The 20,257-nt window shown below is 39.5% G+C and overlaps 4 protein-coding genes across 7 annotated transcripts; 2 read left to right on the plus strand and 2 right to left on the minus strand.

Annotated features, from left to right (window-relative positions):
- Positions 1 to 19: 19 nt before the first annotated feature.
- On the plus strand, positions 20 to 3,085 carry LOC133850893 (uncharacterized). 2 transcript variants are annotated; one of them, XM_062287142.1, is made up of 3 exons: positions 20 to 327; positions 390 to 1,795; positions 1,852 to 1,991. In XM_062287142.1, the coding sequence occupies exons 1-3, from the start codon at positions 162 to 164 to the stop codon at positions 1,879 to 1,881; spliced, it is 1,602 nt and encodes a 533-aa protein (XP_062143126.1). In that variant the 5' UTR covers positions 20 to 161; the 3' UTR covers positions 1,882 to 1,991. The 2 variants fall into 2 exon arrangements, with proteins under 2 accessions (XP_062143126.1, XP_062143125.1); XM_062287141.1 differs by having other exon boundaries at positions 25 to 327; positions 390 to 3,085.
- An 86-nt stretch (positions 3,086 to 3,171) lies between these two features.
- On the plus strand, positions 3,172 to 4,259 carry LOC133850899 (casein kinase I). Its single transcript, XM_062287149.1, has one exon. It carries the CDS (start codon positions 3,172 to 3,174, stop codon positions 4,138 to 4,140), a length of 969 nt encoding a protein of 322 aa, XP_062143133.1. The 3' UTR covers positions 4,141 to 4,259.
- Positions 4,260 to 9,644: 5,385 nt separating this feature from the next.
- Positions 9,645 to 11,165, minus strand: LOC133841970 (uncharacterized). 3 transcript variants are annotated; one of them, XM_062274849.1, is made up of 3 exons: positions 10,526 to 10,576; positions 10,245 to 10,373; positions 9,645 to 10,185 (listed from the first exon to the last, which is right to left on the minus strand). In XM_062274849.1, the coding sequence occupies exons 2-3, from the start codon at positions 10,348 to 10,350 to the stop codon at positions 9,761 to 9,763; spliced, it is 531 nt and encodes a 176-aa protein (XP_062130833.1). In that variant the 5' UTR covers positions 10,351 to 10,373; positions 10,526 to 10,576; the 3' UTR covers positions 9,645 to 9,760. The 3 variants fall into 3 exon arrangements, with proteins under 3 accessions (XP_062130833.1, XP_062130843.1, XP_062130824.1); XM_062274859.1 differs by having other exon boundaries at positions 10,245 to 10,377; positions 10,526 to 10,542; XM_062274840.1 differs by lacking the exon at positions 10,526 to 10,576 and adding an exon at positions 10,959 to 11,165 and having other exon boundaries at positions 9,646 to 10,185; positions 10,245 to 10,371.
- A 7,717-nt stretch (positions 11,166 to 18,882) lies between these two features.
- Positions 18,883 to 19,978, minus strand: LOC133849645 (angiopoietin-related protein 2-like). The gene is made up of 3 exons (XM_062285791.1): positions 19,875 to 19,978; positions 19,270 to 19,821; positions 18,883 to 19,212 (listed from the first exon to the last, which is right to left on the minus strand). The coding sequence occupies exons 1-3, from the start codon at positions 19,964 to 19,966 to the stop codon at positions 19,098 to 19,100; spliced, it is 759 nt and encodes a 252-aa protein (XP_062141775.1). The 5' UTR covers positions 19,967 to 19,978; the 3' UTR covers positions 18,883 to 19,097.
- Positions 19,979 to 20,257: the final 279 nt, after the last annotated feature.

The raw sequence follows: 20,257 nt of genomic DNA on the forward strand, positions 1-20,257 counted from the left end.
TAATACGTTTTGTAAACATCGATTTGCGATAAGTGCCATCAACTTGCGTAAATTTACATTTCAATCGATATATCGATAAATTCCAAATGTTTGTAGGGGCTAATTTATACATAGAAAATGTTGCTCGTTAGGAGTGTGGGAGCTAAATAGGAATTAGGAGTATGGAATATGAGCGGAGTTTGTGCCTTTTGCATTCAGATGAGGAGGAGGACAATGAAGATCATTTGAAGAGAATATCAATGTCTTTTAGCATTGACATATTGGATAGTTTAAAAAAGCAAAATCGATTCCACAGTTTAAACCAGACAGCTGCCTCAGAGCGTCATTGTGAGTACGAATATCGCATGTGTTCCTTCAAAAATGTCTTACGTATTCCATGTGAATTTTAGCTCGCACTCCAGGCGGAGGCCTTTTCAGAAATAGCTTGTCTTTGACAGTGCCAAACAAATTTTATGCCGACAGTCATCAATATTCCAAGCAATTCGATAAATCCTACAAAAAAATATCAAATGAATATCGCAAAAGGAACGTCACAGCTTACGATACCTATAACTATAGGCCAACAATTGCGAACTACGAGTCAGCTTATCATCATAATGATCGCTACTCTTCAAATCCACGTTGGCAAAACGTTATAGGGACTTACGCTTATCCAAAGCCCTTCAAATTCCACCGTAGCCAAAAGAACTATTACGATCCACGATATGAGGAACAAGAAATAACATATAAAAAACCCCATAAACATCATTATCAGCGCAGAGAGTCGTATGATGACGACATATTTGGCAATGCAAGGCGTAAAGTTATGTACAAAAAAGAAAGAGCACCACAAAAGAACTATTTCGACGATAACTTAGACTATTATAATTGGGATAGTACAAGGAAGTATAGAGACAGATCACACAAATCAAAGTACCCTAAACACAATGGTTTTGGACTAACTGCATTCAGCGATACTTCACGGAATCCGCATCGACGAAAGTCCGGTAGGGATTATGAACCACACAACGATAGGAATTATGAATACGATGATTCAGACATGGAGGCAAACTACCAAAGTAATTACCTTAATAGGCCAACATTGAGGCAATACGATACCAGCTACTATAATAACGATCAGATGTATAATATGGCGGCACCTAGGAAAAGAATATCGGTGACTTTGTTGGATCAAAGCTATGAGATACCATACAATGCACTGAAACGGACGGGGAAGATTGAACGCAAGAGCATATATCCAGAGCAACACACGCTGTCAACGGAGGAAATTCCCCACAAGAGAAAATATCCCACGCCACTCACAGATCGTAGATTCGATTCCGAGGAGGAGATGGAGATGGAACCACAACCGGAACCGCCCAAACGCAGAGAGTCGGGCACTGATGTATGCTGGTCTAGATGCATAGACAATAGTTTGCCAAGAACCTACCAAAGATCGTCCCGCAATTTTAATACTTTCACGCGGCCCGACCATAGGCTAGAGCGTGGATCATGTCAGAAATGTCGGAAATCTCTAAAGGAAAAGATATCTGGTTTCTTCAAAAGATCCAAAAGCAAATCTCGTCGTGGATGTAATTCTAAGCGGAGGGGTAGTCAATACTGTTTGGATAATTCCAAATCTCTCAGCAGCTTCTCCTGCATTGTTGTCCAAAGGAAAACACCGCACTGCAGATCAACAACAAAGAGAACGACTAAATGTATACCCTATCCAACGGTTTACAGAGACAAAAGTTACGCTCAAATGGCAGTTGACGGGGAAAGCGATATTGTGTCACAACCATCTACTTGTCCGAAGGTAAATTCCAAACAGTTTGAAACTGGAACTTCTAAAAGCTACCGTGAATCTTCTAGACAATGCGAAGCATCGCAAGTGAATGTTGAATGCCAGAATGCCAGAACACATGGCCCCAAAAGGGATGTCGCAACGAGGACATGCTGCAGGCCGGCTTCCATGGATGACCTTGCTGCCTCTAGGACAGCCCGCCGTAGTTCTTGCAGTACCACAAGAAAGGACTCCGAACGAAAGACCAGTTGTGGAGCCAGTCAAATTAAGTACGACGAGAAGGCAGACTCTTGCTCCGCAACTTCAATCGATAAAAAGCCTCAGCGTAGGAAGTCCGCTTGCACTTGTTTCCTAGATAATGATAATACAGATTGTCTAAGGGACAATTGCTCGCGATCTTCCTATTCCATGGATGGCTCAGTTAGACCATCAGCCTCTCCGCCAAAGAAGAAGAGTTACGTTGCTTTGTCTCCCAATCGCAACGCAAGCTGCAAACAAATCCCTGGGAATGGCGAGACTGAAACACAAATGGAGTTCGGCAAGAGGCGCTCTGTAAGCCAAATGAAGCAGAGCACTATTAATGTTTGTCTGAAGATCAGTACAGCTGATGGGAACTTAGTGGAACCACCTCAGGTTATAGCCACAGTTGAGCCCAATCAAGACCAATTAGATTACAATAGGAGCAGCACTACGTTAGAATCAAGGCTCAAACCGAATGCCAGTGAAAATAACTTTGCAAATGTACGATCTTCTCGTCGTCATAGTGTGCAACCCAAGCCTATAATATCAACAGCTAAGAAAAGTATTTCGCAGTACAATGTGAAAGAAAAAGCATCTTGCCTGGACACCCGCAGAGATGAGCGTGAGATACGTAGATCAATTTCCAAGGTGGAATTTGCCAACACCTCGCCGTCCAATCCCAAAGCGGAATTCCCCATTCCCAGAACGGAAGCTGCAGAGATCTCTTATCCCACAGAAAGCCCGAGGATGAGCGACACTTTACGACCATCTTCTTTAATGGAGGAACTGAAGCAGGAACTGATGGACACCTTAAAAAACGAACAGAAGTTGCTATGCCAATGCCCACCTCAGTCGGCACCAATCTCACTATATCCATGTATTCCACCAAATAGCACTTGCCCTTGCCCCGCATTCCCAGTCGCAACAATTCCATGTTGGACACCGCTCTAAGCGCAACCAAATTGACAGTTTACCCAACAAGATGTTTAGGTACCGAAAATAAATAAATCAAATTGTAAATTCGAAATATTTAACTGAATAAGAGATGTGCGAAAATTTAAATTTGTTTACTTATCGAATCATAAATATCGATACAATAGAGCTGCATTTCTGCGATTATCGGTAGCATCGTCGAAGCCACGCTACAAATGTATCGAGCTTACAAAGTATATAAGATGTGCAGCAACATGCAAATGATGCAGAAATATCACATAGTCGAGAAAATTGGCAGCGGCTCCTTTGGGGACATCTTTAAGGCCGTGCGCAAGGATAATGGACAGCAGTTTGCTTTAAAATTCGAATCAAAGGATGTCGGATATCAGCAACTGCATTTGGAGTATCAAGTTTATAGGTTCTTGTCGCCTGGCCTTGGAATAGCTCGTGTCTACGAATTCGGGTGGGCAGCCAACGGTAAAGTTATGGTCATGGAGCTGCTTGGTCCGTCGCTGGAAGATTTGTTCGGGTACTGTTCGTGCCGCTTCTCGCTGAAGACTGTGCTGATGCTGGCCATGCAGATGATCGATCGCCTGGAGTATGTGCACATGAAGGGTTATGTACATCGCGACATCAAGCCGGAGAACTTTGCGATGAGCGCTCAGACGGACAAAAATCTGGTTTACCTCATTGACTTTGGACTGGCCAACCGATACATGGATGCGGCAAAGAGGGAGCATATACCATTCGGGTGGAAGGATCAGATCACGGGCACGTTGCGCTACGCTTCGCTGAATGCTCAGCAGGGATTTGAGGTGTCGCGTCGTGATGACATGATATCCCTGGGCTATGTCTGGATGTATTTTCTGCGAGGTAGTTTGCCCTGGCAAGGTATGATTGGTCCCAGGAGACAGCGTCTGGAGCGGATCCTCGAGTTGAAGCGATCGCTGAAAATGGATGAATTCTGCAAAGGATTTCCTGACGTATTTGCCAACTATTTGATCAATTGCCAGTCGTTGGCCTACGATGAGGAGCCCAACTATTTGAGCATCCGATGCAGCTTCAGCGATTTGTTCACTAGCCTCAAATATATCAACGATGGCGTCTTCGACTGGTCCAAGGACAAGAAGAGCAGCGAGGAGGACGACAAGGAGAACCAGAAAGCACAGAATAATGTCAATTGAATGCACATTTTGTAAAGCATCTTGCTAAAGAATAGAGTTATCGAAGAGTGCTCCCAAAAGTAAAGAATAAAGTGATTAACAAAGAGCGATGAACGTCTAAAAAGCTCAACAGTTTCGAATGTAAAGATGAAATCTTATTGGGTTAATGATAAGGGCGACAGCTGCTAAATGCAGATAAATAAACATGTTGTGAGGACGACAAGGATAATCAGAATGAACCTAATGCCATTTAAACGCACATCTTGCTGAAGAATAAAGTCAGAGTACTCTTAAAAATCAAGAGATTAAGAGAGATCAACGTCTGAGAAGCTCGAAATGCAAAGATGGAAACTCTTTGGTGCTAAATAATGCATATAAATATACAAATTGCATATATAGTTGTCAGCTGTTGGTCAGGGTATTTGATTTCCGGCAATCGGTAGTTAGGTAAAAGCCAGGCCAACAGATATTTGCAGTTTCCTCTGGATGCCATTCATTTTACAGTGTGTCCAAGGCTGTCAGAGCTGCCAATTTGGAATACACAATTGCAAGTTTTCTAAAATGAGTCCAATTAACACAACTCAGATTTGTGCAACGTTTGCATTTTCTCTGTGTGTCGTCGTCGTCGTTCTTGTCGATGGGGCATGTTGATGTGAACGTTTGTGTATGCGAGTGTGTGTATGTGTGTGTGCGTGCGGGTGTCCTGGACCCGAGCAGCTGCCAGAAATGTCCGTTAGGGCCAAGTGGCAGCTGCAGAGGAGCTGCAGTTGCAACGTTGCAGCATTCGTAGCATTCGAACTAAATGAAAACGTTGTAAATGGCAGCATCCAATTTACGTTTGCAATTAAACTGACACCGAACAGACACTTTTGATTTAGCTTGCACATTTCTGACTTTCGTTACCGACCCCCTCTCCTCTCCCCTCGAGGGAACATGACATGACGTATAACGCTCCGGATTAAGCCCTGTCCCACAGAAAACGTCAATTGCTCTTCGAAGATTTATTAATACTAGTATGTGTGCAACACTTTTGAGTTCTCATCCAGCAGTTGGTGGCATCCATTCACTCTACAGGCTGGAGCTGTTGTCTCTAGCACAATCACCATGCGACGGCATCGAAATATATTTGTATAGTCCGCCATTGTGATTTGTAATAATTTTCATTTAATTTCGTTTGCCAGTCTACAAAAACAAAACACGTCTCTGTTTGCTGGCGAAGCAAAGGCCAACTTGTCGACAACAAGTGTGCAAAAAGGAAAAGTGTGTGTGAAAATTGCAGGAAAAACAATTGCAGGCAAGCGTTGCAGCTAAAATTGTTATACCCTGTAGCAGTCAACTGCGGCAAGTGGGTAGTAGAAACAGACCAAACAATTTCAACACTGTATTTTACCTTTACTTTTATTTTACTTTAATGTTTTGCATTTCACAAAAAGAAAGGTAAAAGAAATTATAATTTCATAGGATATTTACTAGTCGCTCATTGTTTTGTTGTTGTTATTGTTGTTGTTGCTGCTTCGTTGCTCTGCACATAATTACATGAGAGAAAAAGAAGAAAATTAGTGTCGAGATTTGCGCTTTTGAGCGCTTCTCACCAGGTGAAAACTTTTAATGAGCAATTTTCTTACAAATTTTCCAAGTGTTGCCGCATTTAATTTTTTAATTAAAATTTCCGTGGCAAAGGGAGTGCAAAGTGGCAGCTGCGGAGTGGAGAATGACGGCCCGTCAAGCAAGAACCCTTCCAATTAAAAAAATTTCTTCAACTGACCACTGAAGCTGATGCCTAGAAATTTATTTAGCAAGGGTTTCGAACCTCAAACTGACCACCAAATGCCACGACAAGAACAAGAGAAACAGAGAAAGGGAGGTCTTCAGAAGAGGTGTGGTGAGTTTGTCCATCACTTTCAGCATCAATCAGAGTGAGGTCTGAAGAGGTGCTTTCGTCTGGGGGTGTTTGTATTTATCGGTCAGACTGTCGGCCCTTCCCCATGTTAATGGCCAATTGACACGCTACTTGGCTTTGACGGGCGCCCACTTTGGCTAAAGAAATGTTGCTCTTTATGTTTCTTTTTTTTCACACTCTACCACGATTAACATGTGTGTGTGAGTGTGTGTGTGAGGGGTTTCACTTGCCACCCCTATCGCTTTGGGCCTGTAATGAGGTGCTAACTGAGCGTGCTGATTGCTGCCATTTTTGATAAGGTGTCCGCATTAATATTTCCCTTGCGTTTATTCACACCGTTTTCAACGAACCCCCTTAAAAGGTGTGTGCATACAGATAAGGCATAAATCATTGGGTTGCAGGTTTTTGGGATTGGCGCATTGATTGCGAGTGTCGATTCTTGTTAAACCCCCTACGCATATCTACTTATTAGGGGTCTTACTAGCTTTGACTGACAATGTGGAATATTTTGAATGTTGTAATGCATCAATATAGCTAAAATAGCTATTGGTATATTTTCAGTATTTTTGTGGTATATTAATTTGGTATATTTTATAAACGGGTATTCGGTATATTTTACAGTCTGGTATATTTTGAATGAAGTACTGTAAAAATATATGTAAAATAGCCTCTGGCATATTTTTAGTATTTTGTGGTATATTAATTTGGTATATTTTATAAACAGGTATTTGGTATATTTTACAGTCTGGTATATTTTGAATAAAGTACTGTAAAAATATGTGCACAATAGCCTCTGGCATATTTTTTTGGTATACTAACTTGTTATATTTTAAAATTAATACCGCACATTTGTGCATTTATTTAAATTGGGTAGCGGGTATCTCCCAGTCGAGCTCACTCGACTGAAGTTTTCTTACTTGTTAGTGTCGAGAGCAATATTGTTCGAGCTAGTTGAGTCGAGTTCACCGCCATGGTCAGTTTGAAGGACCTTTTTGCAATTTCTAGCAAATTATCATAAGTATTTTCTATGCATTTTATTTGCATTCCACTCGCTTGGCATTTGATTTGAGCTTTTGCCAAGCAGATTGACATCAAAATGCATTGCAGAGTCTGCAAATTGAATTGCCTGTTGTCAATAAAACATTGCATTTCCCTAGCGAATGGCTGCGCAACCTGCAGCTGCCCTGCTTCTATGCGCAAAAAGTAATATAGTATAAAGTATTGTAGTAGTATATGTATATGTGTGTATGTGTCACAGCTCATAAAGCATTGGGGACTGCCAATACGAGAGAATTGTATGAGAAATGTGCACAAATTGCACTTATAAATAAATCAAATAAAAATATCTTGTTATTATGGCAGAAGGACACACTCTTCGCTGTTTACTGTTTGCTATTTCCTCTCTGGCTTATTGCGGCGAATTTTGTAGCGACGCAATATTGCGTCCCAAATTGAGTTACATTTAAATATTTTGCCAAGGCAGCTGCAGCAGCGAGTCCACTCCTATGTGGAGCTCAGCTCAGCTTAGTTATGCATGTGTGCACACTGCTCGAATGCATTTTTTTTGGTTGGCAATTTTCATCTTTCAGTTGTTAGAAATCGATTGCTGATTTCAAATTGCGATATCTGGAGCTATAGTGTTGGATAGCAAACGTTTAATTCGTATAATTTCGATTTCCTTTTCGTGCTTGCGAATGGCCAACTGGGCGTATAATTGATTTCATTTCCGCGCCTGCCACGACAACTCAAGCAATAAATTCAGCAGCTACACAAAAGCTACCTCTGAAACTGATACGATAAGATCACAAATAAATTTGCATAAAACTGCATTTAGATTAGCCACAAAACAAGTCGGCGAATAACCGAAACCCCAAACCGAAACTCAAATAGAAAGTCAGACACAAATCCGAAAGGCAAAGTCGAGTGGGGCAAAAGTTTGCACGGTTGGGAAAGTGCAGAAAAGCGCTGCGAAAATAACTCGCAGAAAATTGTTAGCAGTGCCCAGTGATTAATTATCTACATGAAAGCGTGCTATTTACAGCTTTAGCTTCCACCACTCGCGGCAATCAACAAACTCTGCATGTGTGTGTGTGTGTGTGTGTGGTGTGGTGTACTTTGTGTTTATGGAGTGTTTAGTTCTGTGCCAGCGCGATTTGCACTCTTGATAAAAGCGAACAGAGTTACGTGAAATACGAATTGCTGATTTCCATAGGGCACTTTATCTAAATTAAAATCAAGCGAGTCTCCCCTGTTTGGCGCTCTGTTATACCCTGTAAATAAAAGTCTAGTTGAGCTGATCGAAGTCTGACCACAGCTTATAATACCTTTGACCCAAAATGACTTTTGTCGAGTTCCACACAACTGACGATGGTAATGATGATGATGATGATCATGTTGTCACTGCTGAGGCAAAGAAGTGACGTTAAGTATACGCCGCGGTGCCACACAAAAGTTAGTGGCCAAGAACAACACAATGCCAAATGCTGTTCTTCTCCCGTCTGTCGCTTTAGTTGTCTCCAGGTAAATTGTGTGTACGAGTATTTCAATTTAGCCAGCGAATAAATTGCCAGCAATAAAGTAGGGAAAAAAGTGTAATTTGTTTGGCTCGTTTGTTCTTTGTGTCATATCTGCCGGAATGTATCTACTACTCTCTCCCCTTCTCTGTCGCTCTTCAATTTGAGTCTGCGGTGTCTGCGACTGAGCGATGAGTTTCTTATTTTAATTTTGATTATGTGGCAGCCGACTGTCGGAAATGAACGCATTCTCAGCGGATTTCTATCTGCAAGTTACATTTACAAATTGCCCAACGCATTAACCCCCTCTCCCTAGAATTGATGTGGCACAAAATTGAGTAGTATGCCACATACACACACACACACACACCCTCACAGTTGCCACTCATTCGAAACGCATTTCTTGGCAGTTTTTCGCCTTCGTCTTCTGCCCTTGCCACACATAAATAAATGGCCACTTAGCTCTCATACAATGCAACGTGATGCCGTTAAGTCGATGCTTTTAGCATTTGATTGACACGTGAATGCCACAGCAACAACAACGACAACATCAACAACACCAAATTGCTGGCCACTTAGCAACGCATAAACAGCTAGAAACATCACTCGATTGGAGCGAAAAGCATCTTGATTTGGCAGTTTGGGCAAAGAGCTCATCATATTTGCGCATAGTTGAGAAAATAATCCAAAAATGCTAAACAAATATCGACTTGGCCAAAGGAGAGGTCTTCTTATGGTTTTGAGAGGTCTTCTTATGGTCATAGTCTTGTTTGTGTTGATTCGTGCAGCATATGAGCATGGAAAATGTCAAATGCTATTGGCGCAAGAAGCTGCTAAAATGCAAGGCGCAGTCAGATAATGAACTGATTCACATTGGCGGTCGCATGGATGAAATGTAGATGCATATGAATCTCAAAGTACGTAAGCAATGCATTGCAGTGATTTTCATTTATTGTCATTTCAATAAGTATTAAACACGCCTTATTTTATGCAATTTAAACATGCTTTGGATTAAGGGGAAACATCAAAGTTGAATTTGGGTATTACTTTTCTATCCATTGTCGCATAGTTTAACTTTTTTCTAAGATCTCTTTCGAACAAGAAAAACAACGATTTTTGATCATTTCAAATCTATATTTATCGCAGCACATGTCCATGCAATCTCTTTGTTTCATGCTACATCGCTCAAGTCTTGTGTAAACGATCAATGAAACTTCACATGGTACACTTACAAATAAATGCGCAGTAATTTAGGGATAGATATTTTTTTTTTACATAATGGACATTTTTGTTCCAAACGCGCAGCAGTTTCGATGCATTCCTTACAGAATATGTGTCCACAGCGTGTTGCGCACGGCTCTCGCTGATGCACCGAGTTCAAGCAAAGCGGACATTCGTATGACTTCACAACGGATGTGTTTGCATTGTCTATTGCCGTGCTACGTGAACGTTTCGATGACGATGGTGTCAAGTCAATGAGCTCTGCATCTTCAGCTTGAACAACTAGGCGACGTCGCTTGACACGCACCGGCGACGAATCCGAAGGATCGAAGGAAATTTCTACCCGGTTGACAACTTTGGGCGTTGATGAGCCTCCGTCCGATCGCCTCAAGCCATTCCATTTGCTTTTGGCCTTGATAATTAATTTATTAACTAAAATAATACAATTAGTAGAAAGAATTGAAATAGTTTTGATGTTTTCGTTTGCTCACTGTTGGGAAGCTCTTCACGAATCCCCTGCAAATTGAGCTCCAACCTGAGCTCCGGTTGCAATGAAAATAATTCACCTTCCGAACTCTCGTCATCGCTGGAAGTCATTTCTGAGGACTTGTTTTTTACGTCTATCTAGAATAACGAGAAATGTTGGAATAAATATCGAAATTCTGACACAAGTTAACTTCTAGTATGTGATGCATTTTTATAATATAATGCGCTCCAATTTGCAACACCTTTAATATAATTCATAAGTCGTAGTATTTCATTTATTATTTACTTGATTTTAATTAATATTTGCTGCGCACACAACCTGTCACTTACACATCAATTAATAAGAGAAGGAAAAATGGACAGTGTGTCCATACAATGATTTATCGATAGATCGATAAGTCTATAATGTGTATTTTTATTGAGTACGCAACTTTATAGTGATGGGAGATTACAAGTACAAGTATTTTCTAGTATTTGCTGCAAACATTGGGCAACACCAGATAAAACCCAATCAAATTAACATATAACATTATTAATACATACTTAGACTTATGTATGTATATATATAGAATATTAAAGGAACATCAGTTACTAAACATAATGAGATAATTTTATATGTTATTTTTCATTGTTTCCTAATTTTTGTTTATTTAAGTCTAAAAAAATATGTAGGTTAAATAATAGTTTTATACTGTTATAATAAATAAAATCAATAAGAGCTTTAACTGCACCAATAATAATTTTCATTGTTTCTCCGTTGTTTTTTTAATTTAGTTATTTTGTAGTCCCGTTTTTCTTCTTAATTCTAAGAAACTTCTAGAAGGTAACGGTTTTTTGAAGATGTCTCCCAATTCAAACATCTCGAATCGTTTCAAGTTTCTATGTTTCTATTATTTAATATTGAGTATTGACAGGTGTTAAACAAAATCGTATGATATTTTATCATTTCATTTGAAGTGGGCCAAACTCTTGGATTGTGCTGAGTTGCTATTTTGAATCTTAGACCTTTTTTATAACATTTTTGAAACGGCCTTTAAAAATTCTTCTTATGGTCATAGTCTTGTGTGTTGATTTAGAGAATGAAATTGATAACTCACTATGGATTCATTTATGTAGTCATTTGCAGTTCATGAATACTGTGAACAACACATCAGCATGAGGGTAAACATATTGCACTCTAGAAGCTAAGCACCTACTCAAAAAACATTAAACGCACACACACACAGTATACACATCACATAAGCACTTAAACAGCATGTCAGCTTGAGGAACGCTCGTTCGAACGGTCATTTCCTGGATGAAAAAGGTTCGGGGTTAACAACTGATGGGCCAAAATGGGAAGCAGTTAGCATAATGTCTGTCGGCACTGACGGCAACTTTACAATGGCCAACTTGTGGGCCATTAACCAAAAAATGAGAACAAGTTCAAGACATGCGAAACGCTTATTAAAACGATACTTCAAATTCCCCAACCCCAACCCAACCGACATACAAAGATAAGGGCGAATGATATGCGACACATCCGGAGGCGCACAAGCTTAGGTAATTTAGATTGTGACTACTACTACCGCTAACTGACTTGGACCCCAGAGTCGCCCCAAGGTTGACATGCAGGTTAAATAGATTAAGGATATCGCTTACCACCATAGAAAGAGAGAAAGAGAAGGTTGTTCACCTGCCGCCAAGTGAGCGAAAACTGAAAGTAATTGCCAAATATTGAGACAACAACAAGCCACGAAGCAACTCAGCACTCAACACACACACACACACACATACACAGAGAGTGGCTGCCAGAAGCCAAGTTCCTGCACCAAATTGAATTATTAATGGTGTTGTCATTGGCTTGAGACTTGGCCGCGTGACTTTAACCTGCTCGTTAACGGACCCCAAAAATAGAAACTTGTTTGTCCAGCAAAACAACACAATTAAGTTGTCAGTCATCGCGTTGCAAGGTCTCGCCCCGCAGTCAACAGATAGGAACTACTCCCCAAATGAAACCCGAAGCAAGCTGCTCAACTGATTCTCATGCTACAAGTTGACTATCGGTTTATTATTTGGGCGTGAACTCTTAGGTTTTCTTTGAACTGCGGCAAAGGTGTTGAGTGAGTTAGCGCATTGGATTGAACTGAAATGAAGGTGACTATTATTAAGAGAAAGAAGTAGAGTCTAAATTCTTAATCGAAAATGTTTGGTCAGTGAGATAGCCACTACTACTTTCCCAGAGAAGCAAACTATTGCGGTATTATTGTTGAAATATATCAATTTGATCTACCAACAATTTTCTAAAATATACCGAGGGCTATACATTGACAATATGTCATAGAGTATACAATATACCAGATTGCCAATCAAACCAATAAAATTCTAACATATACTGAAGCCTATACTTGGTATATCAATATACCATTCCATTGTAAATAAAATATTATTATACAATATAAAATATACCAGATTGTCAATCAAACCAACAAAAAACTAAAATAGTAGGTTATATTATATTTGGTATATCAATATATTAAACTATATACATATATAGGGTTGAAGATGACTCTTTCTGCCTGTTACATACTTTTTTTGCAGGCACAAAGTTATAATACCCAATATTAGTTGATTATAAAGTTGAGTGCAAAACAATTTCACATATTTAACACCATAAATTGTCAACATGTTTCACTTTGTTCTGTCAACGCCAAGTCATGTTAAATGTGATAAATGAAAAAGGTCATCTTATCTATAAAATACGAATTAATTTGCTTACTAAATTCAATTCGATGCGATGCCATTTCTTTAATTAATAAATTCAATATTTATGTTTGGCAAACGTGATAAATAAATTGACGCCCGAGTCCGAGTTTACTAGCTTTATTTGCCACACCCGGCAAACATGGCAAGAGCGGAGAGGGAGGAGAGAGTGGGCCATGTGGTTGGTCATCGATTGGTATTTTTATGTCGTCTGACACTTAACTTTATTAATTTTTGCTGCATTGCGTCTTAGTTTTAATCACTTTCGGTCCCGCGTAGCGTTACGAATGACACAAGACCAAATGACTTTCGTATCATTTGGTTTTTAGCTTCTGGTTTAAGGCAATTTTATGAACTCATTTGTTGTTCGTTGGCTGGGCCACATAAAATATCACAATTAATTTCGTGGGGGCCAACAAGGAAATGTAATTAACGTGTAGTTGTTTGGACTCGGTTTAAAGTGCCATGGACATTGAATGCATAAATTTATCGAGTTCATAGAGCCATCGGCGGGTGTGTGTGTTTGTGTGTTGTCATTTCATTAAAAATGCAAATTTCAAGCACAACTTGAGGCGCTCTACAAAGGCGCGATTACGCAGTTCAAGAGGCCATCATCATCATCATTGTTAACAGCGAAAGACACGGCAAACAGCAGAGCTAAGCTGAGACTGCTGAGCTGCCTAAGGGCTGACAATGTTTGGGGAGGTGACAAAGTTATCTTCAAGTGGGCACCGAGTACGAGTACAAGGAGTATTTGTTGCCAAACAACACACAGTCGACCAGCGTCGCACAAAGGGACGAACGTGCCAAGTGCGTCAGCTGCAGGACCTCATCCTAACACCCCAAAAACACTTCACCAAAATGCACCTTGGGCAAACAATGGCGGCCTTCTCCACAGCGAGAGAGAGAGAGAGAGAGGGAAAGAGAGAGAGCGCCTTTGGGGGAAATGCATTTAGATGATGTCTGCTGCATATGTTGATTCTACGTGAATGTGTGTGTGTGTATGTGTGTGTGCTGCTGCTGTAATGCATTGTTTATGTGCTTGCAATTGCTATTAACTAAATGTCAACGCCATTGCTGCGATTATGTTTAGACTGTGTTTCACTCACAAGCGCTTCGGGCTTTGCAAGCTGTCTGCAGTTAATATTCCAACAACTTAAGATATGAGCATATATATTATATTTAATGTAGAGTATTCATTATACTAAATTGATCACAATTGCAAGCGATCCAACGTGCAAAAACGCCTACTTATTAGGGGTCTGAGTTGCTTTGATTGACAATCTGATATATTTTAGTACTTCATTATATATTTTCAATGTAATACTGCATAACTTTTGAATGAAATACTATTTTAATATTCCAAATATAGCCTTGGCATAATTTAGTACTTTTCCGATATATATTGGAGATGGATAGCGAGTATTTTATAGTTGAGCTCAACTGTAGCTTTCATATTTATTATTTATTGACTGATGAGGGACACTATTCTTGATAAAGCTCTCCAGCTTTTAATCGTAGGGTGAACAAATCTTTAAATAACTTTAAAATAGTTTAGTCGGTCTTCAAGCTATCAAGCTTGATAACTTTGTAATACTCAAAGCACTTTGCTCTTGATAGAAACGAACTGAACGTTCGTTGGATGCCAATATATCTTCCATCTGTCAATTTGCGAGGCTCATGACGGCGCGCACATGATGTTGAGCAGTAAATTTATGAATTTTGAGAAATGCCGATGTCGATGCCGATGTCGGTGCTGATGTCGATGTCGATGCGAATGCGTCGTAATATTAAAATTGAACACGTAGAGTGGAGAACGTGAGGCAACTGACAGCGCACACATGAAGCATTGGAATAGTTTCTTGGCAGTTTGATCAAAGCTTTAGGCACTTAGTATGACACATGTTTCTATTTTCTATTACCATTTGCTTATTATTAATAAACGTATGAATTTTGTTGGATGAAGAAGCCACAGATGAAATATTAAAAGCCACAAGGCAAAATTGTGGATTATGTGGAAGCTGCACAGTTGTTGCTGTTGCTGTTGGTGTTGCTGTGGCAATGTGAAAGAGGCTCGTTTAGTTGCTGTTTTTGGCTGGCATGCACAATAAATTGTATTTAAAATGAAAGAAGCTAGTGCCAGCTCCAACTAACGTGCTTGCAAATTCCAGGCACGTGCGAATTCATTCTGATCTCTCAGCTTAAGGATGGAGAGAAGACAGCAGGCAGCAGGCAGGACACGATGTTTGCCTTTTGACGTTTACAAATTACCCACAGCTGGCACTGCCAAATGCTAAAGCATATTCTAGTGTGTGTGTGTGTGTGTGTGTGTTCGGGGTGCTATATTAAAAGTACATATGTTTAAAGCCAACTGACACAACATCATCTCCTCGCTCTGCTGTCCGCTGTCAAAACAAGTACAAACATGTGGCACACTTACATTTGTCAGTGTGATTGCGACTCATGAGTGTGAGTGCTGCATATGAGTGTTTTGTGAATGAATACCATTCACCTTCTTGCTGCCAGTTAGTTTTTATACCTGCTACGCATAGGACAGATGGGGTATTATAACTTTGTGCCGACGCCAACTGCGGATCTTAGTTGCTTTTGCTTACAATCTGGTATATTTCGCACTCTATGGTATATTTTGAATGTAACAGCAATTCAATATGCTAATATACCAAATTTACCATTCAATTTACCACATATACACTTTGCTATAGTATTTTTTGCGGTATATAAATTTTGTATATACTAACTTACACTTACTATGTTTACGATATATTTTATACGCTATGGTCTTTTTGAGTATAGTACCAATTAAATATACCAAAAATAACGATCCAATATGCCGAATATACTGTTTAGTATATTTTCAGTATCTTTGAGGTACATAAATATGGTATATTTCGCACTCTATGGTATATTTTGAAGGTAGTACCAATTCAATAAACCAATTCAAAATATCAAATAAATATTCTTTGATATATTTTTAATATTTTTGTGGTATATTAATTTGGTATATACTAACTTACACTTACTATGCTTACGATATACTTCAAACGCTATGGTCTTTTTGAGTGTACCAATAAAATATACCAAATAAACCGATCCAATATGCCAAATATACTGTTTAGTATATTTTCAGTATCTTCGCGGTATATGAATATAGTATATTTTAATATTAATACCGCACTGTTTTGCTTTTATTCACAATGGTTAGCGAGTATCTAATAGTCGAGCCCACTCCGTAGTTTTTTTTTTGTGTTTCCCTCTTGTTGTTGTGGCGCTTGCATAATTCAGTGAGCCTTCGGTCTCATCATCAAATTGAGCGACCCACCTCGTTAGTCTTGTAAAACGATGTCAAAATTGTCTGCAGCAGCAGCAAAACATTTGTTGTTTCAATTATTTAAATGTAATTTTCCAAATTGTACTTACTTTTACGCTTCAAATTCGAAAACAAAACGCAAATATGCTTTACACTTTTTGCGAGGGTTCCTCGATAAGTAAATGGAATGTGACTCAACGTTTTTTATATGTTCAGAGTTGTCATATGTTCTAGTTACTAAACAATCCTCGTATATGTATTATTTACGAAACATTTATAGAAATTGATTTCTTTGACTGCCATGAGATGCAATTGTTTTGGCCCTCATTGTTGTCCTCAATGTCCTTGTGCCACATTGCGTGCAATTAAGCACTTTAGCTGCAAACAATAAATAAATGAAAGACATTCCGTTCACAGTACGTTGGGGAGTTCATTTAATGTCTCAAATATATTTTAATTGCGAGGTAACTCTTTTGATTTTTCCAACGCACAGTCAGAGCAAAGAAACATTCCTCAAGGGCCACTGGCAAGTGGCAATTATGTCCTCACCCGGCCATTGAGTGTGCACTCGAAGAGGCTAAAGGAGCCCCCCCCCCCCCTTCCCTCCACCTCTTCGTGCTGTTGACAAGGCCCAAATGCATTTAATTTCTTAAAGAGGCGCGTAATTAGTTTGCCGCTCCACGCTCTCCATGCTGCAAGCACTTGTGCTCGTACTTATACTCGTAGTACTTGCAGCACTCGCACTCGCAGTCGCACTCATAGTCATACTTATATTATGCAACATAATTCGAGGCGCCTCGGCAGCAGTTGGGTTGGCTTTTCGGGTTTCTTTGGTGTTGCCTGCCTCGTTGCCGCCTCGCTGCAACAGCGGCCACTAATGTGCCTCTTTGAGGTTTCGTAATTAATGTTTAATTGCTGCGAAACTTTGCTTGAGGTTAGCCTTGCATTTCCCCACACACACACACACACTATGTAATTTTTCCTCATCCGTTGCGTTGCGTTGTGTTATTAAAAAGTCTTCCACTATCTGGAGGCCAACAATGCAGTTGAGAGCACAATATATATATTTTTGGGGCCGAGCACATAAAACTGTTTGCTAATTGCAATTATGCGTTAATTAATAAATCGTAGATAAATGTTTAATGCTCAACATTTAATTGTATTTCCCAAAAATTGTTTACGGGTCGTATGTGCAATATTTAAATTATGCTACATCACAGAAGAGGAAGTTGTGAGCTTAGCTGGGGGCGCGGTCATGGCGTTTATGTAGAAAGTTTAATCGTCAAACTAAATCGCTTAGAAAGTGGAAATGTAACTAATTTACTCAACACAGCAAACACAGTGCACACGCTCGAAAGTTTTGGGCCATTTGCGCATCATAATGATAAAAGTTGTCAGTGCCGTTGGCCATGTGAAAGGTGTTTGCCGCAACGCAACTCTTTGGCCCGAGGGCAAAGGGTTAAACACACACACACACAGACACACACGCATATATGTATGGAAAAGTGAATTGCGTTTGATTATTGCTGTAAAATTGATTAATTGAAAGGGGTTCGGATTTCACATCTCAATGGTTGCTGCTACCTTTTCTCGCTTTTTGTGAATAGAAACGGGCACAGCATAATATAAAGGATATAGACGGGGGGAGGAGGAACGGGGATAGCATACACTTGAATGGCAACATTGAATATGCAGACGCTCGAGGAGTTCACATGTTAATTAAATAGAAAGCCCAAACAGATGCCGCACAACACTGCGTATGCGTGATGCAAGGCACTCGACAAACTCAAGTTGCGTCAAGATGAGTTGAGTCGAGTTCAGCTCAGTTCTGTTCACAGTTGAAGGAGAATTTGTTTGGCAGACGCATTGAATTGCGGTTTATGGATAAGCACCACAGATGCGAGCATTGAGAGATAGGGACTTTCAATAGCAATAGGTTGGAGCGTGGAGCGAGGAGCGAGGAGCGAGGAGCAGGGAACGCGTCAAGTGCTACTCAAAATTTGCAGAATTCATTTATGCAAATGAAGTGGCTTTTATGACGCCGCCTTCTCAGCATGCACAAGAGCCAACTACACTCGCAACAAGCTGCACAGAGTACGAGTACGATGGAGAAGCTAGAAAATAACAAAGAAAAAGAAGCTAAACAGAGAGAAAGCAAGACAGAGGGAAGTAGTAGACAAGTAATGAATGAAATTTGAGCAGATTATTCAGTTCCTTTTGCGCAACAATTAAACAATTTACGTACATTTTCGAGTACTCTAACATTTTGCTAACTAATTACGCTTGGGATCAGCAGCATTTCGTATAGAGAGCTGAGCTAAGGGGGGTGGCAACGTTGCCCCGAGGGGAATCTCCATCCATACTGCATCTACTCCTGCTGAGTTGAGTTGCCTGAGTTCATTTGCAGTGCTGAACCTGAGCACATGAAATGAATACATAAAGCACAATTAGTAACTGTTGCAAAGCTGTTGAAATGTTGAAAGTTTCAATTGATTCAATAGACTGATTTGGTTATCTGTTTAAGCATTTTAGTTACTATTGAGATTTTGTTGCTTCAGATGAATGCTTGACCCGTTGATCAACAGGAACACATTTAATCAATCAATGTATTATGCACTTTCGATAACTGTTCCTCTTAAACGCTTCCCTCACAAACAATGAAAACACGAATAAATTGATAAAAACTGTTAATAAAAGACAAAACACTTTCACTAGCTTAAAAAGATAAATATTGAATGACAATTACTTTAAACTTTCTGATAACTGATTAACTGATTAATATTGAAGATTAAGATTTCCTTGGACGTATCATCATAGTGGCCCTTTTAAGGGACTCTACATTATGAAAAGTATTCCAGTAAATGCAATTTCTATCTGTCCCATTATATGTGCCAGCCAAGTTACTAAAAAACGAATGAGATTTTAGCATCAGCATTAAGAAATGTGCATTATTTACTTACGCAGCAGAACAGTTGTTGTACCACCAAGCGCCGCTTCGATTCTTGGCACAGTTATTTGCATTATCCCGATCAAATGTGGCAAATTTCTGCCGATAATTATAACTGAGCGAATCTCCCGCAGTTCCACTAGCTTTGCCCAGCGTATTCAAGGCATATTCTTCATCTTCGCCGCTAATTGCAAATTTCTCATACCTCTCAAAGACTTCTTTTCCCTGAAAGTCTTCGAGAATTACAAGCAACTCTTGGCTGTAATCACCTGTTAATGCGTATATTTTATCCAATCCCAAAAAGAACTCTCCATCTAAATCTCCAAAACCTTTTTTGTAAGTATTCCACTTTCGATAAAAGTTCACACTGCCGTCCATTCTATTCAAAATGATAGTCCAAACTCCGCCTTGAGTTTTTGCGTCACAGGCCACTCGAAAAGGATGTTCAATATATTGGGGAATATAAATTTGATAGACTCCACTAGTCTGTGAATAGGCTGTTGCCTCGGCACAGTTCGAATATATTTTCTCATTATTATCAACTAACGCTTGATCTTTCTCCGCCCTGGGAAAAGGTTTTGTTTAAATTCATAAATTTTCTTTAAGCTATTAACTCACTTGAAATCGTAAATTTGATAAGTTTCATTGTACTGCACAGTAGCTGTACAAAGAATTGCACCAAAAAATATATAAATTATACTGAGAAACATTATTGGGATAGTAAACTTGTACTAAACTAATTTTAGTATTTTTCCCTTCTTTTATATAGAAAGCTAGCTTTTCTTATCATTAAATTAAATACTTGAGATTCCAAGTGTTTAAGATAGTAAATTAATTATCGCAATTGCTTTTTGTCAACAACGGAAAATGTTTTATAAGAGTTGATCACATGGGAGAGATGTTCGTTCTTTTTTTTCTTAGTTTAGTGCTTTGAGGTCTCCGTTCTCATTTCCCAAATCACTTGCAAACCTGTGCACACTGATTTCGAATGGCAGCTGAAA

This window comes from Drosophila sulfurigaster, chromosome 2L (genome assembly GCF_023558435.1).
Source record: "Drosophila sulfurigaster albostrigata strain 15112-1811.04 chromosome 2L, ASM2355843v2, whole genome shotgun sequence".
NCBI lineage: Eukaryota > Metazoa > Arthropoda > Insecta > Diptera > Drosophilidae > Drosophila > Drosophila sulfurigaster.